General features: G+C 51.6%; 1 protein-coding gene across 1 annotated transcript in view; it reads right to left on the bottom strand.

The window, feature by feature from the left end:
• The window catches only part of LOC140398424 (neurexophilin-1-like), a 130,814-nt gene extending 109,225 nt beyond the window's left edge, over positions 1-21,589 (bottom strand). The window contains exon 1 of the mRNA XM_072487095.1: positions 21,445-21,589. Within this exon, the coding sequence (XP_072343196.1) occupies positions 21,445-21,573 (129 nt within the window). The 5' untranslated portion in view covers positions 21,574-21,589. The remainder of the gene's footprint in view (positions 1-21,444) is intronic.
• Between the last annotated feature and the right edge of the window lie 673 nt (positions 21,590-22,262).

Raw genomic sequence — 22,262 nt, 5'->3', positions numbered from 1 at the left:
TGCCCCACGCCACAGCCGGCGTCTGTGGAGGGAGGTGGCAGAGGCCGTCACCGCTGTGGCCCTGACACCACGGACAGGCACCCAGTGCCACAAGAAGGTGAACGATCTCGTCAGAGCAGGCAGGGTGAGCCCCCCCATATCCCCCCTCCCCATATCCCCCCTCCCCCATATCCCCCTCCCCCATATCCCCCGTCCCCCATATCCCCCCTCCCCATATCCCCCCTCCCCCATATCCCCCATATCCCCCCTCCCCCATATCCCCCATGTCCCCCCTCCCCCATGTCCCCCCTCCCCCATATCCCCCCTCCCCCATATCCCCCCTCCCCAATATCCCCCCTCCCCATATCCCCCCTCCCCCATATCCCCCTCCCCATATCCCCCCTCCCCCATATCCCCCCTCCCCATATCCCCCTCCCCCATATCCCCCCTCCCCCATATCCCCCCTCCCCCATATCCCCTTCCCCATATCCCCCTCCCCCATATCCCCCCTCCCCAATATCCCCCATATCCCCCTCCCCATATCCCCCATATCCCCCCTCCCCCATATCCACCCTCCCCCATATCCTCCCTCCCCCATATCCCCCATATCCCCCCTCCCCCATATCCCCCCTCCCCCATATCCCCCCTCCCCCATATCCCCCCTCCCCCATATCCCCCTTCCCCATATCCCCCATCCCCCATATCCCCCCTCCCCATATCCCCCCTCCCCATATCCCCCTCCCCATTTCCCCCATATCCCCCCTCCCCCATATCCCCCTCCACATATCCTCCATATCCCCATCCCCCATATCCCCTCTCCCCCATACCCCCCATCTCCCCCCTCCCCCATATCCCCCCTCCCCCATATCCCCCATATCCCCCCTCCCCCATAGCCCCCCTTCCCCCATATCCCCCTCCCCATATCCCCCCCTCCCCCATATCCCCCCTCCCCCATATCCCCCTCCCCCATATCTCCCCCGCCCCCATATCCCCCCTCCCCCATATCCCCCCTCCCCCATATCCCCCCTCCCCATATCCCCCCTCCCCCATATCCCTCCTCCCCCATATCCCCCCTCCCCCATATCCCCCCTCCCCATATCCCCCCTCCCCATATCCCCCCTCCCCCATATCCCCCCTCCCCCATATCCCCCATATCCCCCCTCTCCCATATCCCCCATATCCCCAAGTGAATCCAGCCCTAACCTTAACCTCTGCAATGCACGCGCAACCGATGGCGTGCATTCATATACCTGCCTAACACTGTTGCCTTTTACCCCTGCCCCCCCCCCCACAGGAGAAGCGTGCACACAACAATAGGGAGCATGTGAGGACTGGAGGAGGGCCCGCTGATGAGAGGCCACTGACCGTACACGAGGAAAGGGCCCTGGAACTGGCTGGCGGACCTGAGGACCGGGAGGTTGCTGATGCAGAGGTCGGGGGCGTACTAGTGAGTGAGCCACCGACAGCCCGTCCCCATATCCCCCCTCCCCTATATCCCCCTCCCCCGTATCACCTGATCACTGCCTGATGTCTAACCATGCATGCTTCATTGTGTATCGCAGGACCAAACGTCCAGGCACCCATCCCCGCAGATGCAGACCGCCCGCAGGATGCCCCTCGGAGACCACAGGAGACGGAGAGACCCGCACCCTCCAGCATGCGACGCCCGCAGGATGCCCCTTGGAGACCACGGGAGACGGAGAGACCCGCACCCTCCAGCATGCGACGCCCGCAGGATGCCCCTCGGAGACCACAGGAGACAGAGAGACCCGGACCCTCCAGCATGCGACGCCCGCAGGATACCCCTCGGAGACCACGGGAGAGGGAGAGACCCGGACCCTCCAGCATGCGACGCCCGCAGGATGCCCCTCGCACACCACGGGAGACGGAGAGACCTGGAGCAACAGGGAGACGACACCCCCGTCATGTGCGGGAGCGACCACCCAGCGACGAGGGGGGCAGCCACAGGCCCCCGTCACATCTGAGCCAGGACACCACTACCCAGGACACCACTACCCAGGACACCACTACCCAGGACACCACTACCCAGGACACCCCTACCCGGGACAGCACTACCCAGGACACCCCTACCCGGGACAGCACTACCCAGGAAGACGAAATACCGGACAGTGACTCAGAGTGGATGGGTGGAGATGAACCCCCACCCCAAAGTGCCATGGACTCAGAGTGGGACGAAGAGCACGACACAACGCCACTGCTGTCACCAACACCCTCCACCATCGCAGAAACACTCACCACGGTTGGGCACTTTAGTGATGAGGCGTCTGGAACACTCACTGGTGCGCACAACACAGCCGTCCCGGTACAGCAGGTGGAGGTAGGAGCAGCAGAGGGACCGGGCGGTCGGAGGGCAGCCCAGGCCAAGCGAACATCTGCCGCCCAGATGGATCCCGGGTTCCTGCAGTTACCACACCCACACATAGATCCGATGCAACCACCGACCCGGAGACGAGCGAAGAGGGTGACGGGCGGCTTGCGGCGGCTGCGGTCGCAGGTGGAGGAGTCCATCCGCGTCCAGGAGCTGGGAGTGGTGCCGGTCATGCGTGCCACCCAGGCTGACACCGCACGGGTGGCGTCCGCGGTGGAGGCAATGGGTGCGACGGTGTCAGATATGGGGAACGGTTTGCGAGGCCTGGGCCTTCCGTGCAGGCGGCGTCTGTGGCCCAGGAAATGGCTGCCCTCTCACAGGAGGCCATGAGCCAGTGCCAGCGCCAGATGGCAGAGGCGCTCAACGCCATAGCCCAGTCTCTGCAGGCCATGGCCCAGTCTCAGCAGGCCATGGCCCAGTCTCTGCAGGCCATCGCTGAGGGCATCGGCGCCAGTGGCCATGAGCTAGCCGGTGTCGCACTGTCACAGACAGGGTTTGCCAACCCCCTGGGCTCCATGGCTGCAAACCTGCAGACCCCTGTCGATACCAGCACGGGCCTCCAGGACTGGCAGCGCCAGATGTCAGGGGGGCGTCGGATGGCCAGTCCGTTCACATCCCCCACCCATGTAGAGGCCTGGGGGCCATCGGGCACCCTGAGGGAGGAGGAGGTGCTGTGGTCCGTCCCGGCTCCCTCTGTAGGGGAGGTCCCGGTACACCGCGACACCTCGGACTCCCCCCCTTCCGTCCCAGGTGCATCGGGTGGGCAACGGGCAGGACAGGCTGGCAGCTCGCCATCCCAGTCGCCCGGGCCGCAGCCTGGCCCATCTAGGCCAGGACGCCCCAGGAAACGGCCGCCAAAGGGATCCAGTGTCAGAGGGCAGGAATCTCAGGAGTCCACCTCCAGTTTTGCTGTACCGTCTGGGGAACCACGTAGACGTAGTCAAAGGGCCCGTAAGGCCAAACAATTAGACACTGAGTAAGTTGGCACGGTTGCAGGGCACAGATGAGTTTTAGGGGCTAGGGCACGTGCATGAACTCCTTTGGTTATTAAAGTCAATGTTACACCTACCGAAGCTGCCTTTGTGCTCTGTCCAAAGTGTGCGGGGGTGTCATGTACGTTGAGTGCAAGTGTGTGTGTGAGGGGTGGTCTTACCTCAGCCCCAGGTGAGTCTGCCCCCTTCCCCCTGGGCCGCCATCAACATCCCCCGGGCAGAGGACGGGACCGTGCGCTGCAGTGTCACAGCCGCATGCAGGGATGGTCCGGGTGGATGGTGGTACTGTGGCCATGGGTCAGACATAGTCCAACGATGTAGAGCCAGGAGCTCATCGCAGGGCGGGTTGTCATCACCCCACATTGCAGGTGAAGCCCGGTGCAGGATCCCCCCTCGCCCCCCCCACAGGCCGCCCCCACAGCATTCACGCACCGCCCACGACTGCAGCAACCAGGTGTGGACGGCGCCGGGGGGAACCCGCCGTTTTGGCCTGGCCGCTCGGCCCATCCGGGCCTCAGAATCGCGGGGGTGCTGGAGAATCGCCATTTTGGGTGTCTCCGGCCTGCGGCCCGTGAAACTCGACCGGGCCGTTCCCGCTGCTTGGGAGAATCGCGGGAGGGCGTCGGTCCGGCGTCCCGGGAAATTTTGGCGGCCCAGGCGATTCTCCCAACCGGCGCGGGAGTGGAGAATCGCGCCCCATTTCTCTTGGAAAACTTTCAAAACCAAGGCCGTGGCAGGGCAAGAGACAATTAAGAGTGGCCATTGCAGAATTCCAATACAGCTATTGTGGACAGAGAACAATTGTATGGCAGAGGATACTCACATACAAAAAAAGGTCCAATGTTAACTCTTGTCAGGGCAGGATTTCTCCCTCCCCCCCTTTAGTCTTTTATGGGCTGCACACATCACCATCACTTTTACCTAATACCCCAGTATATTCTCCAGAAAGTGCCAACATTTTTAATGCGGACAAATACTTTTCACTGTCTTTTGTGCCAGGCAATGTGCTTGTTTGTGCTCTTAATTCTCTGCTTGACTGAAATGCTCCCTGAGTATCCAATAGAATCCCTACAGTGCAGAAGGAGGCCATTCAACCCATTAAATCTCCACCGACTTTCCGAAAAAGCACCCAACCACTCCCCTGCCGTATCCCAACGGGGATAATGTACACATCTTTGGACACTAAGGGGTAATTTAGCATGGCCAATCAACCTAACCTGCACATCCTTGGAACGTGGGGGGAAACCGGGGCACCCGGAGGACACCCATGTGGACACAGGAAGAAAGTGTAAACTTCATACAGACAGTCACCCAAGGCTGTAAAATAACCCAGGTCCCTTGTGCTGTGAGGCAGCAGTGCTAACCACTGTGCCACGCTGGCTGAGTGCTTGGTGACTCAGGTAATGCCTTAGATGTAACGCTTGTCTATAGGTAGCTAATGTCTCAAGGGTCCAGCTTCCATTAACCATTCTCTTGCAGTGGGAAGGGGTGTCTGGCCAAGATCTGAACTCTGGAGGGTCACTAAGGCAGCAGGCCCAATGCCACTCTCTGAGAGAAATGCCCGCTCCTTGCAGCCCACTGGTGCTACTGGTCTCAGCAAATGCAGACACCAACTTGCATTTATATAGGCCTTTTAAAATATCGAAATGCCCCAAGGTGCTTCACGCCAACCTGATCAAACACAATTTCACACTGAGCCCCATGAGGAAGTACACTATGAGGAGAGATGATAAAAAACGTTCTCAAAGAGAATGATTTGAAGGAGAAGGGAGAAGAGCTGAGGCAAAGAGGTTTCGGGAGGGAACCTCAGAGCTTAGAGCTTGGGCAGCTGAAGACATGCCCACCTATTGTGGAATGATTAAATCGAGGATGTACAAGAGGGCAAGAATTGTCAGAATACTGTGATTATTGCTGAGCTGAAGGGGATAAATGGGCTTATCTCTGTTCCTATGTTCTAGTCTATGCTTTTTAATGACCCAGTGTCACAGAAAGTCTGGGCTGAGAAAATACAATAATGTGGCTGATGGACAGGCATAGGGCAATAACACCTCACGCACAGACTATACATACGAATAAGAAGCAGGAGTAGACCATTCAGCCTGCTCTGCCATTTAATAAGATCATGTCTGGTCTGATAGTAACCTCAAATCTGCATTCTGCTTGCCCCTGATAACCGATCATAAGAATCTATTCACCTCTGCATTAAAATATTCAAAGGCTCTGCTTCCACTTTTTCAGGAAGATTCCCAAGACTCACGACCCTCTGAAAGAAAACATTTTTGACCAGTTATTTTTAAACAGTGACCCCTAGTTCTATATTCTCCCACAAGAGGAAATATCCTCTCCACATCAACCTTCTTAAGAATCCCTTGTTTGCTGCTGACATAATGGAGGAAGCACAATTGCGCCCAAAGCACGTGATGTCGACTTTCGGGGGGCATGACCTGCTCTCTGCCTCCCTCAGGCAGGAAGATTACATAGAATTTTTAAAAAATCTTCTGCGTCTCCAATTGCGCAAATTTGCGGACAACAGCCGCAGCAGCCGGCTTTTAACCTTTTGTTGTATTCCCAATTCTGGCCTCTTGTGCATTATTTCCTTTGCTCCAGAATTGGTGGCTGTTTTTGTTGGCTGCTATTGCCCTAAACTCTGGAAAATCTTTCTTAAACCACTCTGCCTCTTTAACTCTCTCTCTCTCACTTCCTTTAAGTCTCTCTGTCCGTCGCGGCACTTCCGATTGCGCAAATTCACGCGTAGCAGCCAGCTTTGCACAATGCCGGCTGCGAGCGACCTTCAAAAAAGCTGCGACCATATGAAAAATATATGGGCACACTGCGCATGCCTGCCCGCTCATTGGTATGTTTGCGCAGTTTTGCCGGCTGCTGCGGCTGTTACACGCGAATTTGCGCAATCGGGAGCATCGCGACGGACGGCTCCGCGATCCTCCCGACACCCGCCCGCGGGCCGTGATCCCTGTGGTGATATGCACCACTGTAAGTACACAAGGGGTTAATGTAAATACATGTAGACTAGATAGACACTAGAGGGAGCACCAGAGACATGACACACAGACATTCAACCAATAGGTCAGTAAGATAGGACACGACCAATGGGCATTCATGATACACACAGAGGTGACACTACCACAGGGGGGCATTACACCAACCCATATATAAGGACACAGCACACATCATCTTTCTCTTTCCAGTGGAGACTCTCAGTGAGTACACAGGGTTGATTTGAAACACATCACACCCACCACGCGGATTGTAGCAGACTGGTTCGTCAGTCTGAGTAGCGAAAGAAGGATTAACTGGAGAGTCAAATCCAAGTAGGAGAATTGTTAATAGTTTAATAAACGTGTTAAAGTTATCTCCAAGTCTGAACCTTCCTTTGTCAGAGTGCACATCAAGGAAGCAGCTTATGCTACGTCAAGAGCATAACAAAACAATCCCGACTTTGAAAATGCCTGTACTAGATTAATGCATGAAAGAGCATGGAAGTATCAGGCCATTCCTGACTGAGAGTATGTCCATTGAAAAAGATCAGGCACCATTCTTGTTCTAACTGCCAATGCTCACTCCTGCACATCTCTTGAATTATTACTCCACTGTAATGCTGGAGTAACTATAGGCATTTGTAACTGGATCTGAAGTTTCTCACACCCTAAAAGAAAGATGCACTTACCGATCTGGCTGCAGAATAAAAACTGAGCGCATTTGCAGTAAGTAGAACAAATGAAGGAAAAAGTCATCTCACTGACACCAAGCTGCCCAGTATTAACAGCCACAAGACTATTTTCATCCTGCACATTGAGATAAGCGGGTGGCGGTTGGAATTGTCCAAACAGGGAGTGAAATAATGAGGCAATTGGATGCCTGAATAACTGAAGCCTGCTGAATACTATTTCTAAGTGCAAGTGTTCTTTGCACCTGAGACAGTTCATTCCCAACGCTATATGCTACAAATGTAGAACTGGATAAAAAGAGTATCTAAATTCATAGCAAATTTCTTAACTCGCTGCATTAATTATTTTTCAATCTCCAGTCTTTTTCCAATTCAAACTCTGCATTGAAAGCCACGGCATTCCTTGAAGAGGCACAATTTTTGAAGAAAAAACATGCATTCGATGGGGCTTTCATCTATTTTTGCCCAAATCACTATGTGATGAAACAATTTGTATTGCATTGAGGTAGCATCAGTGCATCGTTTATGTTATTTCTTCATGAGGATTGCTATATCAACTGTTCTTGCTCCCCAGTAATAAAAGGATTGCTACTTTTGTCCCTGGACCTGTCTTAGTGAATACATGATGTCACATCTGCGGTACAGTTAAAGAAGAAAATGAAAGGGCTGCACTTACATAGCACAGGAACAACCAGTAAAGTACTTTTGAAGTGTAATCACTGTTGTAAAGTGCTACAATCGGTTCCCAGGTGAAGCTTCCCAAATTTTTTAACCTGGGCGAGATTCCTCAATTTGCTATCATCTGACTGGGATACCCCCCAAATTGTTATACCACAGATGAGGAGGCATGAACTAACTTCCTTTCTTTATTCAACCCCCCTCTGCTGGTCACAATGTGATTAATCTAAAACAAATCCCTCCCTTTGCAGATCTTTTTTTCCCAGCCCCAGTATCCATGCTTCAAAAGGAGCCAATTGAACTAGACTTACTTGTGTTAAAGATACAAAGTGTTTATGAACAACTAAAGGCAGGAAAATTATAAAAACACATTCATACAAATTAGATGTGAGAATTGAGTCCAGAAGTAAGTAAACAAATGTTACACAAAACAGTCCTTGACTCGTGATAAGTAGGTGATTGAGCACTGCATCCATTGCGATTCAATATTTGAATAGCATTGGCTCCAGCAGGTGAAGAGGTGGTTTCAACATTCCAGTGTTCTGCAGTTTAATGGAGAAGCTTCGTGTTTTCTTTACAGCTGTGGGGCGAGATTCTCCGACCCCCCGCCGGGTCGGAGAATCGCCGGGGGCTGGCGTGAATCCCGCCCCCGCCGGTTGCCGAATTCTCCACCACCGGATATTCGGCGGGGGCAGGAATCGCGCCGCGCCGGTTGGCGGCCCCCCCCCCTCCCCGCGATTCTCCGGCCCGGCTGGGCCGAAGTCCCGCTGCTAAAATGCCTGTCCCGCCGGCGTAGATTAAACCACCTACCTACAGGCGGGACAAGGCGGCGCGGGCGGGCTCCGGGGTCCTGGGGGGGGGGGGGCGGGGGGGGGGCGGGGGGCGATCTGGCCCCGGGGGGGGGGGGGCGTGCCCCCACGGTGGCCTGGCCCGCGATCGGGGCCCACCGATCCGCGGGCGGGCCTGTGCCGTGGGGGCACTCTTTCCCTTCCGCCTTCGCCACGGTCTCCACCATGGCGGAGGCGGAAGTGACTCCCTCCACTGCACATGCGCGGGGATGCAGTGAGCGCCCGCGAACGCTCCCGCGCATGTGCCACCCGGAGATGTCATTTCCGCGCTAGCTGGCGGGTAACCAAAGGCCTTGGGCGCGATTCTCCACTGCCACGCCGGTTGGGAGAATCGCCTGGGCCGCCAAAATTTCCGACGCCCTCCCGCGATTCTCCCAAGCGGCGGGAACGGGCCGGTCGTGTTTCGCGGGCCGCAGGCCGGAGAATCGCCGGAGACACCCAAAATGGCGATTCTCCGGCACTCCCGCTATTCTGAGGCCCGGATGGGCCGAGCAGCCAGGCCAAAACGGCGGGTTCCCCCCGGCTCCGTCCACACCTGGTCGCTGCAGTCGTGGGCGGTGCGTGAACGCTGGGGGGGCGGTGGTGGGCGGGCGAGGGGGGATCCTGCACCGGGCTTCACCTGGAATGTGGGGTGGCCCGCGATCGGTGCCCACCGATCGTCGGGCCGTCCACTCTGAAGGAGGACCTCCTTCCTTCCGCGGCCCCGCAAGATCCGTCCCCCATCTTCTTGCAGGGCGGATTGAGAGAGGACAGCAACCGCGCATGCGGGGATGACGCTCGTTATGCGGCGCCGGCCGCGTCATCTATGCGGCGCCGCTTTTACGCGGGCGACAAGGCCTGGCACCTGTAGATGACGCGGCCCCGATCCTAGCCCATTGTCAGGGCCTGAATCGGTCAGGGCCGGGGCCGTTCCACGCCGTTGTGAACCTCAACGGCGTTCACGACGGCGCGGCCACTTCGGCGTGGGAGTGGAGAATTCAGCCCCTTTTCCGCCAGCTGGCGGGGCGGAAATTCGTCCGGCGCCAGCCTAGCCCCTTAAGGTTGGGGTTCGGCCCCCAAAGATGCGGAGCATTCCGCACCTTCGGGGCGGCGCGATGCCCGACTGATTTGCGCCGTTTGGGGCGCCTGTCGGCGGACATCGCGCCATTTCCGGAGAATTTCGCCCGTGGTGTTTGTTAATTTGGCTTACTTAAACAATTGGAGAGACAGATAGGATTCTCATGATGATGGAGAAAAAACATGGAAATATTGGACTTTAAAAAGACATAATTTTAATATATTAAAATGGACACAAATCCCGAAGATGGCTGAGAATGTACAGCTGGCCACTGACAGGCATGACTGCAAGGTGTTTCAAGGTGAGGAACAATGAACCCTTCCTTGTACTTCCAGAAGAGGGACTTGTGAAATCATCCAAAGACTGATTACCATCACCAGAAAAGACAAAGGAACATAATAGATATATGTTCTCAAAGGTCCTGGGTATAATTGTCTGGATTAGACTATTGTATTCTGGGTCTCCAGCTGGAATATACATAGGAGGGGACTAAAAGTCTGCCTGCTACCGGTTTGTGTGTCTGTCTCTTAAGTCTGTGTGTATGGTGGGCTTTGAGAACCAGCAGTTGGATGTTTGTCGCAATGAGGGGTTACAATAACCAAGGCAAGGCCCCTGAAAAAAGCCAAATTTTGCAGGAAATCTAAAACTCACTCTCTGACTGTGAAAGTTGATCAGCCAGCAGAAGGATCATAGCTGGAAAAAGAACTGACATCTCTTTAGCAAACCACAGAACAGCTGAAGCAAATAATCAACTATTTACCGGCATAAGTCAACTAAGTATTGGCTGCAGTCTACTCCTCACAGCTCACGGACTGTTCTGTATAACTCTTTTTTACTACTTGACTCAATTCTGACTTCTAATCTACATGAATGTAGATGCTTGTGTTTTACCTTTTCTCCTTACATTTTTAGTAGTTAATAAACTTACTTAACTCAAGAGAGCCTGGTACCTTTTCAAACATAACTGTTGGGTCTGGAAAAGGTATCCGAGAGAAAGGGAACCTTGTTAGTATAAACCCTTTGTTAACACCAGCAGATGGTGGGTTGAATAAAGACATGGAGACAGTCATCCCACCTCACCTGGGTTTGTACAATTTGGGAGGTACAGTTTGGGAGGTGACAAATCGAGGGGTTCCATCCAGATCAACAACTTTTGGGGAATCTCACCTGGGGCTGGCTGTAACAAGATGAACCTGCTAAAGCTTATGGAGGGATGCTGCTGGCTGGCTTTTTGCATCTTCTCATAGCTCTAGAATTAGTTCACACACACCCATACTTGAGGCAGCTTTCAGCTAGCTTTTATCCCAGTCTCTGTATATTCCTGGCAAAATCCACAAATCCTGGCAAGTAGTTTCTGGATGTTTTTGGAGGATCTATCCCTGGAAACAGGTTGGGGTTCCATTGTCTAGCAGGGTATCACTCATGCAAATGCGTGACTGACTTTACATCCTCAGCCATCTTTGGTTTGTAATCCCATTTTTAAAAACTCACAGGTCTTATTTAAATGATGTGGAGATGCCGGCGTTGGACTGGGGTGAGCACAGTACGAAGTCTTACAACACCAGGTTAAAGTCCAACAGGTTTGTTTCGATGTCACTAGCTTTCGGAGCGCTGCTCCTTCCTCAGGTGAATGAAGAGGTCTGTTCCAGAAACACATATATAGACAAATTCAAAGATGCCAAACAATGCTAGGAATGCGAGCATTAGCAGGTGATTAAATCTTTACAGATCCAGAGATGGGGTAACCCCAGGTTAAAGAGGTGTGAATTGTCTCAAGCCAGGACAGTTGGTAGGATTTCGCAGGCCAGATGGTGGGGGATGAATGTAATGTGACATGAATCCCAGGTCCCGGTTGAGGCCGCACTCATGTGTGCGGAACTTGGCTATAAGTTTCTGCTCGGCGATTCTGCGTTGTCGCAGGCCCCAATTGCCTGCTGCTGATCCATATTCCTTGATGTCTTATCTCACTAAAAATATTGCTCTCTATTTTGATAGATTTAATTGACCCAGGAGCCATTATGGCACCAATTCCAGATCTCTACTGTCCTTCGAAGAAGTGTTTTCTGATTTCATTTTTGAAGGACTGGGTCTAAATTTTAACATCAAGCCCCCTTGTACTATCTGCATTTTAGTGAATTATTTGTTTTATGGGCAAATAGAATGGCATATAGTTGGGCCAGACTGATTACTTCAAAATTATAATATCTATTTCATTGAAATACTAATTCAGTCAAAGTTTTCAGACACCATAACATAAGAAACATTGTAAATTACTCAGGGCATATCAACTGAACCTACTTGGTTTGATTCCAGCCTAACACTCATTTATCACTTTCTATCCAGGCATCTCTCAAAGCAGTCCGAGACATGGAGAAGAACTGCAATGTTTAACTGCCCAATCCCTTAAGGCCATCGCTTAGCTAGTCGCTTGGGAAACTGGTTAATTATAACTGTAAATTTCTAAGTCAACCACGAGGACTATACGTTGATTGTAAGGTTTCATGTCAATGATAGGATTTTGTTTCTTTTGTTAAGTTGTAAGGGTCCATCACATTTCTCGCAATTAGTCAGAAGATCTTAGGATTGAAATCCACCCCACCTTCAATACTCTTATGAGATGCTGGGGAGCAATAATGATGGTGTGTAAAGCGATTATTGCCCCTGTGTCCGTGGGTTCTCTGTCCCATGTGTTAGATTAAAACTACTCCCATAAAATCTACAATAGTGATTTGTGAACAATTGCTCTTACAGAGCTCGTCCACTGCTGCAGATGGTGCATTGAATCTAGCGAGCAAAGTAAATGGGCTGAATTCGCACATTGCACAACTAATTCCAAGAAATGCTTCGACAGTATAATTGTACCATTAGTTATGACATTCTGCAACATTAGTGATGATGTTCTCTTAACACCCCATCAGTGGTGTTATCGTCCTCCATTCATTATAAGGGTTCACCTCCAAATGCATCCTGGAGACTGTCTTACGGTGCAGGCTGTTATGTGATAATTGACTTCAGTTAGTTATCATTTGTATTTTTACTGCTGCTAATTATCACCTTCCTGGGCTGTGGAATCATCACTGATTGCTGCCAAATGATTGCCAATAGCAGTTCTACATGGAAAGGATGGTATGTTTAATCTCATAAATAATGATTCAGAGCCAGAATTCAGAAGTAGCTTCTTATCAGTCTTGATCCTTGCAACAGCACTGATTTGCACCAAAGTTACACTTTAATGTTAAAGCAAAATATCATGTATGCTTGAAATCTGAAATCTAAACCAAAAAAAGTGCTGGAAATACTCAGCTGGTCAGGCAACATCTGGGGGGAGAGAAACTGAGTTATTGGGTGTGATCTACTGGCAGCGTCCCGCCGGAATCGGTGCGGGATTTTGCCGGTAGATCCCTGGGGAGGCCTTCCCTGGATTGGAGATAGCCATTACGCTGTGGTGAGCCACGTATGGCTACGTAAGGCTGTTGTATATATGTTCTACTGTTCTATTAGTATTGTTATCCCCACTGTCATATATACTTATTGTTATTGCTGTTCTGTTATTGGTTGTTGCAGTTGTACTATTGGAATGTTATTATTGGTGCTGCTGTTGGTTCTGCCTGTGGCTCCGCCCAGCTGTGGAGGTATAAAGCCTGTTGACCTGGGTCAGCCCTGCAGTGCGGGAGGAGCTGCAGGTCGGCACATATTTAGCTTATTAAAGCATCGGTTCACTGCTTCTCAGCGTCTCGTCTGAATTGATGTCTATCATACGCCTCATGCGATCTAATCAGAGATCGCGAGATATTGCAATCTAGACCCTGCCCACAATGGGCAGGACCCAGTCTCGCACAGCCAAGTGAGTTTAAGAGCCCAGTTAGACGTACTGACACCAGATCGATTGGCCACCTTACATCTATTGGCCTCAAACGGGGACCAGGTGGAATGGTATCTGGGGGGGGGTCTCCCAGGCGATCGAAGGCCCTCGGGTGGTGGCCTCCAGGCAGGGGGCACCCTGGTACTGTTGGTGTGTAATTCAATGAAATTAATTCATAGCCATTGCTTCTGGGACTGACTTAACTGCTGCAAGTCTTATTAATCAGTATTGCATGTGGCTGGGCAGCGATTAGATGTTCATGTTAACTTGGTGGACATTGATGTCAATTTCTCAGCACTATACTACTTAAACGTTACAAAGCACCAGAAGATTATAATATGTATCTATTGAATAATAAAATAATGCAGTTAGATCCTAAAATTGAATGTACTATTCTTTTAGTTTTGATCATATTTGTTCATCAGCTGTAACAACATCATGTCAAAACAAACAATGGTGTCATTAATAAAAGCACTTTAATTCCACAATGATGCACGCAGTAGCTCTGCCATTGCTCTGGATCTAAGTAGCAGAAACATACGGTGAGATTCAGTGGATCGGGTAGCCGCGGACACAAATCCCATCATGGCTGCAAAATCTTGCCGCAGGCCAAAAACGGGATTTGCGCCGGCGAGGTCATAGAACACGAGCCCTCCCCGATGACACCCAGGAAGGCCATGACCTGATTTGCATCAATTTGAATGCATCATAATATCCTTAGCACAGAAAACGCCATCCATACCCTGTTGTTTGAGATGCTGTTGACGGTGTCTTCTGGAGGGCTGGGTCCTGGAGGGCTGAGGCCTACCTTTGGGTGGCACTAGCATTGTTGCCCAGTTCTGCCCACTGTGCCCGAGTTGCACTGGTCTACAGGCAGGGGGGAATTCGGTTTGGATGGGCCCTCCCCGGGTCTCCGGGGTGGAAGGCCCCGGGAGGTGCTCCAGCGGATTCTCCTCCCTCCGGGTGCTCGTGAGTTACTCCATGGGATGGAAGTGCAGATGGAGTGAGCTCCAGAAGCCTCAGTGTCATTTGGCGCTGTGGCACAATCAATTACTCACGAGTCGAGAAGTGACGAAGTCAATCGAGGCTTTATTAAGCAAGACTTGTTACCCAGCAGCTCAGTTACAGAATGCGGCTGCTGGGAGAACCCGGGCTCTTATACTCCGCCTTACTGGGTGGAGCCAGCAGGCGGCAGATCCAACCAGGACCCTGTGTCTGTCTACCAATAGCCTCTCGGCATCACAGGTACCGTACTACCCCTAATATATACCATCACATTCACCCCTTGTTAAAAAGGAACCTGGCGGGGTGGTGGGTCGCATGGTGGTAGGGGTTTACAAAGCTGGTCCTGGAATTATTTTCATACAGTGGCTATGCATTGATCTCAACAGTTAACTATTTACAGGTTTTGTCAGAATTATTTACAGATTTTTGTTTTGTCACACGGATTCCACGTGTCGAGCGGATGCCCTGGTCATCCTCGTCGATCGTCTCAGCCCCGGTGGTGGTGCAGGTGCTGGCTCGGGCACTGTCGTCTCTGGGAGCGTTGCGCTGTTTGTCCACGTTTCCTTACTCCTGGGCGGGCACGGGAGGAGGACCGATCCACCCGGGAAGGCAGCGGTCGTGGGGTGCGCTGGTGGGAGAGAGGGGGTGATTGGTGTTGGGGGGGTGTGTGTGGTTCCGGCAGGCGCCAGGTCCCGCAGGGAGACTGTGTCCTGTCGGCCGTCGGGGTGCGCCACGTAGGTGTACCTCCAGTTGTGTGGAGACGGTGAACCCTCTCGACCAACGGGTCCGATTTGTGCGCCCGCACATGCTTTCGGAGCAAGATGGGTCCAGGGGCTGCCAGCCAGGTCGGCAGCGCCGTTCCGGAGGAGGACTTCCTAGGGAAGACAAGGAGGCGCTCGTGAGGCACTGTGGTACACAGCAGTGACCGGATGGAGTGGAGGGCATCCGGGAGAACTTCCTGCCAACAGGAAACTGGGAGATTTCTGGACCGTAGGGCCAGTAGGACGGTCTTCCAGACCGTACCGTTCTCCCTCTCTACCTGACCGTTCCCCCGGGGGTTGTAACTGGTCGTCCTGCTCGAGGCAATGCCCTTGCTGAGCAGGAATTGACCCAGTTCGTCGCACATGAAGGAGGACCCCCTGTCGCTATGGATGTACGCGGGGAAACCGAACAGTGTAAAGATGGTGCCGAGATCTTTAATAACTGTGGCCGCGGTCATGTTGGGGCAGGTGATGGCGAAGGGGAAACGGAAGTATTCGTCTACGACGTTTAGGAAGTACGCGTTGCAGTCGGTGGAGGGGAGGGGGCCTTTGAAATCCAAATGGAGGCGTTCAAAGGGACGGGAAGCCTTTATCAGGTGTGCTCTATCTGGCCTGAAAAAGTGCGGTTTGCACTCTGAGCAGATTTGGCAGTTCCTGGTGGCTGTACGGACCTCCTCAACAGAGTAGGGGAGGTTGCGGGACTTCACAAAATGGTAGAATCGTGGAGGGTTTGCGTTGGCACATGTGCCGCGGGATAGGGCATTGGACGGCTCGTTCAGCTTTCCGGGACAATACAAGATCTCATAGTTATAGGTGGAGAGCTCAATGCTCCACCTCAAGATCTTGTCATTCTTGATTTTGCCCCGCTGTGCATTATCGACCATAAAGGCTACCAACCATTGGTCAGTGAGGAGAGTGAATCTCCTGCCGGCCAGATAATGCCTCCAGTGTCGCACAGCTTCCACTATGGCTTGGGCTTCCATTTCCACTGAGGAGTGGCGGATTTCTGAGGCCTGGAGGGTCCGGGAGAAAAAGGCCACTTGTCTGCCCGCTTGGTTGAGAGTGGCCGTCAGAGCTACATCGGATGCGTTGCTCTCGACTTGGAAGGGGAGGGACTCGTCGATTGCGTGCATCGTGGCCTTTGCGATATCCGCTTTGATGCGGCTGAAGGCCTGACGGGTCTCTGTCGACAGGGGAAGGTAGTGGACTGGATTACCGTGCGGGCCTTGTCTGCGTATTGGGGATTAGTACGAGAAGAAGCCCAGGCAGTGTTTCAGGGCTTTGGAGCAGTGGGGGAGGGGAAATTCCATAAGGGGGCGCATGCGTTCAGGGTCGGGGCCTATCACTCCATTACGCACTACGTATCCTAGGATGGCCAGATGGTTGGTGCTAAACACATTTTTCCTCGTTATAGGTGAGGTTCAGGGCGTTAGCGGTCTGGAGGAATTTGCGGAGGTTGGCGTCGTGGTCCTGCTGGTCTTGGCAGCAGAGGTTACATTGTCGAGGTATTTGAACGTGGCTCGCAGACCGTGCTGGTCAACCATTCGGTCCATCCTCCGTTGGAAGACCGAGACACTGTTTGTGACGCCAAATGGGACCCTTAAAAAATGGTAGAGCCGCCCGTCTGCCCCGAACGCCGTGTACTTGCGGTCACTCGGGCGGATGGGGAGCTGGTGGCATGCGGACTTGAGGTCCACGGTGGAAAAGACTTTGTACTGTGCAATCCGATTGACCATGTCGGATATGCGGGGGAGAGGGTACGCATCAAGCTGCGTGTCCCTACTGATGGTCTGACTATAGTCTACGACCATCCTCTGCTTCTCCCCAGTCTTCACAACTACCACCTGGGCTCTCCAGGGACTATTGCTGGCCTGGATTATGCCTTCCTTCAGCAGCCGCTGGACTTCAGCCCGGATAAACGTTCGATCCTGGGTGCTGTCTGCTCCTAGTGGCGATGGGTTTGCAATCCAGGGTGAGGTTCGCAAACAAGGCGGTTCAACCTTGAGGGTCCCGCTGCTATTTTTGCGGGCAGTCAGAACACCCCCGGCAGCGCTGCCCAGCCCGCTCGGCCATCTGTAAAAGCTGCGGCAAAAAGGGGCACTACTCAGCAGTGTGCCAGTCTCAGGGGGTCGCCACTATCTCTGGGGGAGAACGGGGACAGCAGACTGAACCCTCCCAGCGATCCATGTGCGGCCAGCGGGCGCCGCTATTTTGTGTCCCGGACACCACGCGGGGAGGATGGGCGCCACCATCTTGTGACCACCCGGCCACGTGCGATCCATGGGCCCGGCCATTTTGTCCGCCCCCGACTGCGTGCGATCCATGGACGCCGCCATCTTGGCTGATAGCCAAGGACCCCAGCATAGACGGCTCCACAGGGTCTGAAGAAAATGCCCCGATGCAACAACCACGACTGGCTTCGATGACCCTGGACCAATCGCGGCCCTGGATGCTCCAAACGGCAACAACAATGGTGCTGGTCAACGGGGGCAGTTCGGAGGTAACCTTCGAAGCATGCTAGCCAGTGTTTAAACACGGCCGCTGAGTTTGCTTCATGGGGGCTGATTCGCAGACACTCCGGGGCGATCCGTGACTCTATAGTCTTTTTAAGCTTGCTTAATAAATTGTGGCACAATCAATTACTCACGAGTTGAGAAGTGATGAAGTCAATCGAGGCTTTATTAAGCAAGACTTGTTCCCCAGCAGCTCAGTTACAGAATACGGCTGCTGGGAGAACCCGAGCTCTTATACTCCGCCTTACTGGGTGGAGCCAGCAGGCGGCAGATCCAACCAGGACCCTGTGTCTGTCTACAAATAGCCTCTCGGCATCACAGGTACCGTACTACCCCTAATACATACCATCACATTCACCCCTTGTTAAAAAGGAACCTGGCGGGGTGGTGGGTCGCATGGTGGTAGGGGTTTACAAAGCTGGTCCTGGAATTATTTTCATACAGTGGCTATGCATTGATCTCAACAGTTAACTATTTACAGGTTTTGTCAGAATTATTTACAGATTTTTGTTTTGTCAACCCTACCCCTACCCCTAATACATACCACCACAGGCGCTGCCAGTCCTGGGGGCCCACCATGGTTTGCACCATACAGATGAACACCTCAACCATGATCCCCAGGGCCTGAGCCATGCTTCGAGTTCTCCCGTCATGGATCTGACTTCCTTGCCCCAGGTTTTCCACTGCAAGAACTACCCTGTGTTGGCCTGGTTTCCACGCATTGCCAGCAACATCTCCTGCCACAGAAGGCTTTGGGACTCCTCCATTGGACCTTGCAGTCGCAGGAATGTCACCTCTCCTGGTATTTCTGGCTCTGCTTTACATTTTCAGCAGCTTAGGGATGAATGTGTTTAGAGGCATGGCATCTGGATGGGGCACAGCTGAGTCCTATGATCTAGCAGATCTCCGACTGTCTGATCCCTGGGATGTTCCTGCCTCCACCTGACATGCAGTGCGGTGCTCACCAGAGTGACCCGGAAGCCTGTCTGCTAAGTTCAACCACCGAGGTGTATGTCTCTGTAATGGTGGATGGTGTGAGTGATAACCGTGACACCACTGTCATCTGAGGTGGTATCAAGGATGGGTAGTGGGGCACTGCTGATGGTCCAGGCTCTTTGATTGATGTTCCTGCAAGTCAATGGGCATGGTTTTAGTACATGGTCTGGTCAGAGGTTTGGACTACACAGTTGAGACTGGTCATCTGGAATATGGTTTAGTTGCTCCTCACTTTTCTCTTGCAGGCTCTTCTTGCTCAAACTGCAGGCCACCTCCTGCTCCTCCCCTGTGAGCTCTATGACTCTCTCCTTGTACAGAGTTAGGATCCTCAGCTCGGGCGTCCCACCATCTATCTGCTCTCGCTCACGGTGGTTGTGGGAATGCTTCTCCTGCAGGAACATAAATGGGGATAACGTGAGCTGGTTGCCAGGCGGGTCAGATGTCGATGATAACTGGCATACGTGGGCACTACGCTTAAGCAGGGAGGGGTCGTGATGGCGAGTGCTGGAGGGGATTTGAGGATGCTGGTGGGATGTCAGGTACTGGTGCCCTGTGAGGTGGCGGTATGTGGGATTGAGGTGACATTCCCAGGGGTGACGAAGCTGGAGTGCAGAGAGGAGAAAGAGAGCACTTACCCTTGTTTAATCGAGTAGGTCATTCATTTTTCTTCTACATTGAACATCCATCCTCTTGGCCAGGCTGCTGGCACTAACCAGTGCTGCGGCTGTCTCCCAGGTGGGATTGGTCATCTTGCTGGAGGGGCCTCCTGCCAGAACAAGGGAATATTTTTGCCCGCCTCTCCTCCACGGCATCCAGAAAACGGCTGAGGGCCCCCTCTGAGAATTGAGGTGCAGGTTGGCCTGAATAACAGTAAGTGCTGTGGAGCTGTTTAAGTGCAGAGCCATCTTAATTGATATGCTCAGATGACCCCCGGGGTGAGTGAATCAAACTCTTTATCCCTCAGGAACGACATTTTTCATTTGGGGAGAAAGAAAAATTCAAAGTGCCTGAAAATTGCGGTGGGAATTGTGCCGCCGGGGCCAACGGGATTTGCACAAATTTCTCACCGAAAATGGAACTTTGTCATTTTTTTGGAAAATTCCACCCATTATGTTAATGACTTACTTCCACATGACAACATAGCTGCCAGTCATTTGTTAGGTTGCAAATCCGGTTGGTTGATAACTCAAGGTAATTTGAATTTAATTCCCATTTTGAAGTAAGTTTTACATCTGATTACTTCAATGTCGAATTAGTTGAAGAGCTATCAGACTTAATCAAAACATATTGGAGCAACATTGAATTCAGGGCAGGGATTATGGTGCGGAGGAACAAAGTGAAGACTCCTTGGAGTAAGGTGAAGAATTTGCTGTTGTATCTGTGACCCTCATTTTATGTTTAAGTACATTCAGCTCTATAATCAGAAACTTAGATCCTTTATGGTGACTACAATTTGAAAACAATAACTGAGAATCTAACGACAATAATGAACCCATATAAATCCATCAAAGCACACAAACACTTAGGTATTTTATGTATTTTTATGTCAATTTTCTCTACTTTAAATTCATTCACATTTAAGTGGAAATGGCCTGTCAATTTGCAATGCTGCAATTATACCGACTTTACCAATGGCAGTGTTTCAGTTTTTAATTTTGTGCATTTTTCAACTTTACACCTGTTCTGCAATTAGCTTTGTGTGTACATATATATGTATACATTATTTATATGCTTTCCAAATTGCCATACATTTTGTCAAAATAATAAATAAAATAAAGACAGAATGCATCACTTTACAATGGGGGTTTCATTCACGCCAGATGCAATTATTGACCACCCTCTAACCCCCTTTGAACTTGGTCAGCAATTACCATGTGCAATGGGAAATATAACCTAGTGTTTGTTTTGAATCATTGTTGAAATTCTACTGCACAATAGACCTTGACTGCAGTGCTTACACTAATTATGACATAAACATCAGGAATATTAATACTGTGATTGTTCTGCTGAGAATTTGGCAAACAAAAACTTTTCTCTCTGTCAAATTTAAAATGCAAAATGGAAAACACTTTCCTACTGAGATTGGACCTTGTACAATGTACATTCTGACATGTGTCCTCAAGTTTAAGCGCAGAACATAAGCACAGAACTGTTTGGCACAAAGTCTGGATCAGGAACAGCCATTGGACGGGTGCTACACATGCTATTTGGGACCCAGAAAGTCACAGTCTTGGCAATTCCAACACAAGCAGCAACTGTGGGTGTACCTACACCACATGGAGCAGTTCAAGAAGGCAGCTCACCACCACCTTATCAAGGGCGATTGAGCAGGGGGAACCCACGTCCCTTTAATTGAATGAAAATAAATGTTACCATGATGGCGGGCACACTAGATGCCATTTGGTGAGGGTGTTAGCATGGGTCCAATGAACAGCTTCAGAATATATGTAGATGTCAATCAAGGGACAACTCTGATTTGAAGCCAACCCTGCCATTTTGGAGCTGAGTGTTCCAGTTAATGTCTAATGGAACTGAGCATAAGGCAAGACCTCTCCCCCTTTTTGAATAGGAGACTTGCAGATCAGGACAAGGTGCTTGAAGAGGGAGGAGCAGAAGAGGAGAAGGGTTCTTAGAGGGAGGCCATAGTCTCCCAAGGTGTTAATTGAATACATTTCTTACCTCAAACTCAATGAGGAACAACGGGCGGAATTCTCCAGCTCCCCCCCACCCCCCGCCCTCACTCCATGACGGGTTTTCCCAAAGTGGAGGCGGTTTGCCGTTGGCTGTTGGCAGGATCTTCCAGCCCATTCCCGCTGATGTCGATGGTAATTTACATTCCTCGCCCGAGCCTCCATTGGGGACTGACTTTGGCAGGACCGGAAGATCCCGTTAGCCGGAAGGGCTGGAGAATTCCGACCAATGCGTGGGATGTCTGCGCATTGGAAAGGATTCTCCCCACAGTAGTTTACCATCTGCTGTAGCCACAGCTGCGACCTCAGAACAGCCACAGAAATGCCTTGTGAGTGGCTGTGAGAGTGCCCACAGAATGAGCTTTTCTCGGTTCGATTATAATTGTCATCAAAGAATGTTTTTTAAGTGTAATAAAAACAATTTTCAAGGAGCAATATTTTCATGGTAAATTATTTGAAAAATAAAAATGCACTTCCAATTTACATTATACCAAGTACTTTAATGTGTTCCATTTTTCTTCATCAAAAAGTGAAATTATCTTAATAAAGATTATCCATTACTTAGAATTTCCCCGATAGCTCGTTGAGACATAATAGGGCTGTAAGAATAAGCGGTACAGACCAGAAGGTTTTGTGTTTGATTCGTGGCTCATGTGGAGCTGGGGAAGAAATAGAGGTGCTACAAGAGACCTCAGTGATCCTGCCTTGGGAAAGAAAAAATAATTCAGCCTTCCTGCTCTCGACTGCTAAAAATGTGCACGTCTGGCTGTCAGGTGAGAATAGGTTTGGTAACAGTGTGATTTTACT

Source organism: Scyliorhinus torazame, chromosome 21 (genome assembly GCF_047496885.1).
Source record: "Scyliorhinus torazame isolate Kashiwa2021f chromosome 21, sScyTor2.1, whole genome shotgun sequence".
NCBI lineage: Eukaryota > Metazoa > Chordata > Chondrichthyes > Carcharhiniformes > Scyliorhinidae > Scyliorhinus > Scyliorhinus torazame.
The sequence above is the reverse complement of the archived record's forward strand: the minus strand, read 5'-3'. Positions and strand labels throughout refer to the sequence as shown.